This window comes from Hipposideros armiger, unplaced genomic scaffold, assembly GCF_001890085.2.
Source record: "Hipposideros armiger isolate ML-2016 unplaced genomic scaffold, ASM189008v1 scaffold_164, whole genome shotgun sequence".
Taxonomy (NCBI): Eukaryota; Metazoa; Chordata; class Mammalia; order Chiroptera; family Hipposideridae; genus Hipposideros; species Hipposideros armiger.
The window spans coordinates 456,459-457,899 of record NW_017731514.1 but is presented as its reverse complement, the minus strand read 5'-3'; the positions used below and the strand labels follow the sequence as shown (position 1 = coordinate 457,899).

The 1,441-nt window shown below is 49.2% G+C and overlaps 1 protein-coding gene across 1 annotated transcript in view; it reads right to left on the bottom strand.

Moving 5' to 3' along the window:
• Positions 1-1,186, bottom strand: part of ARHGAP8 (Rho GTPase activating protein 8) — a 51,201-nt gene extending 50,015 nt beyond the window's left edge. The window contains exon 1 of the mRNA XM_019651680.1: positions 1,152-1,186. Coding sequence (XP_019507225.1) covers positions 1,152-1,186 — 35 coding nt within the window. The remainder of the gene's footprint in view (positions 1-1,151) is intronic.
• Positions 1,187-1,441: the final 255 nt, after the last annotated feature.

The following is a 1,441-nucleotide window of genomic DNA, read 5'->3' as shown; positions in this document are numbered from 1 at the left end:
TGAGACAAACAGCTTGAAAGCAATTTTCTGGGGCAGCAGGTGCCACTGACCAAAAATGCAGGGGTGCCTCCTGGGGGACCTGGCGGCCCCAGGGGAGGGGAACACTCTGGCACATTCTTGCTTCTAGGCCTCGCAGGCGGCACTGATCACCAGGGTAAACAAGTGAAATGGACTCAGGCCTTGTCCTCGTCCTTTGCCCTTGCCGAAACGCCTCCCTGTGGCACCCAGCGCCCCAGCAGCACGACCCAGGTCCCGGGAAAAACTGCTCAGAGCCTCTGAAACCAAGAAGGCTTTGTTTTTCCTCCAGACTCTGCTGTAACCAGAGTGATATTTACGCCTTGTTTCCTTTACAGGCTCAAAACCTTTACCCCGACTACCTATCTCAAAAAGCACAGACACTGTTATTTGTTTTGAAGTTTGCACGTGAGCATGAGCATTGTCAGCCATAATCCATGCTTTGTCGTAGCAATAGCTAATTGGGGAGAATCTGTGATATGGGGGAGTCCTGTGAGCCTCCATTCACCCTCCCAAAAAGTACTATAGCTGAGAGTAAAATATAGCTCTCCCCATCGACCCGGGGCGCTCCACGGGACCAGAGTCTGCTGGCACCCCTTGTTGTGAGTGGTCAGCGGGGCATGGGGGGGCGGGTGCTGCTGCTGAGGGGAGGCCAGCATCCTGCTCCCACCAGACACTGCACAGTCTGTTTTCTCCATGCCCAGGAGCCCCAAGTGGTGCTGACTGGCTGGAAGGCACCCACGGGAGCCGTGGGTCCTGCACCCAGGTGAAGCTACTCCCACCTGCCTTGTGACGGTTGAGTTTATGTGTCAACTTGGCTGGCCTGTGGTGCCCAGTTGTTTGGTAAAACACCAGCCCAGATGTTGCTGTGAAGGTATTTGCAAATGTGATTAACATTTTATAATCAGTAGACTTTGAGTAAAGCAGACAATCCTCCAGGATGGGGGTGGGGTCTCATCTAATCAGTTGAAGACCTTAAGGGTAAACACAGGTTTTTCAGAGAAGGAATTCTGCCTCAAGGCTGTAACATAGAGTTCCTGCCTGAGTTTCCAGCCTGTTGGCCTGCCCAACGGACTTCAGACACGCCGGTCCCCACAAATGCATGAATCAATGCCTTAAAACAAATCTGTTTATACCGTCGGCCCTCAGTATCCACGGGTTCTGCATCCATGGAGTCAACCAACCACAGATCAAAAATATTTTCAAAACAATGTTATGTTGTTGCTGATGTGTACTATGGAGTTATGCCTACTGTACTGAACAGGTACAGACTTTTTTCTTGTCATTATTCCCTAAACAATACAGTATAACAACTATTTACATGGCAACAACACTGTATTAATATTAGGTATTATAAGTAACCTAGAGATGATTTAAAGTACATGGGAGGATGTGCATAGGTTATATGCAAATACTATGTCATTTT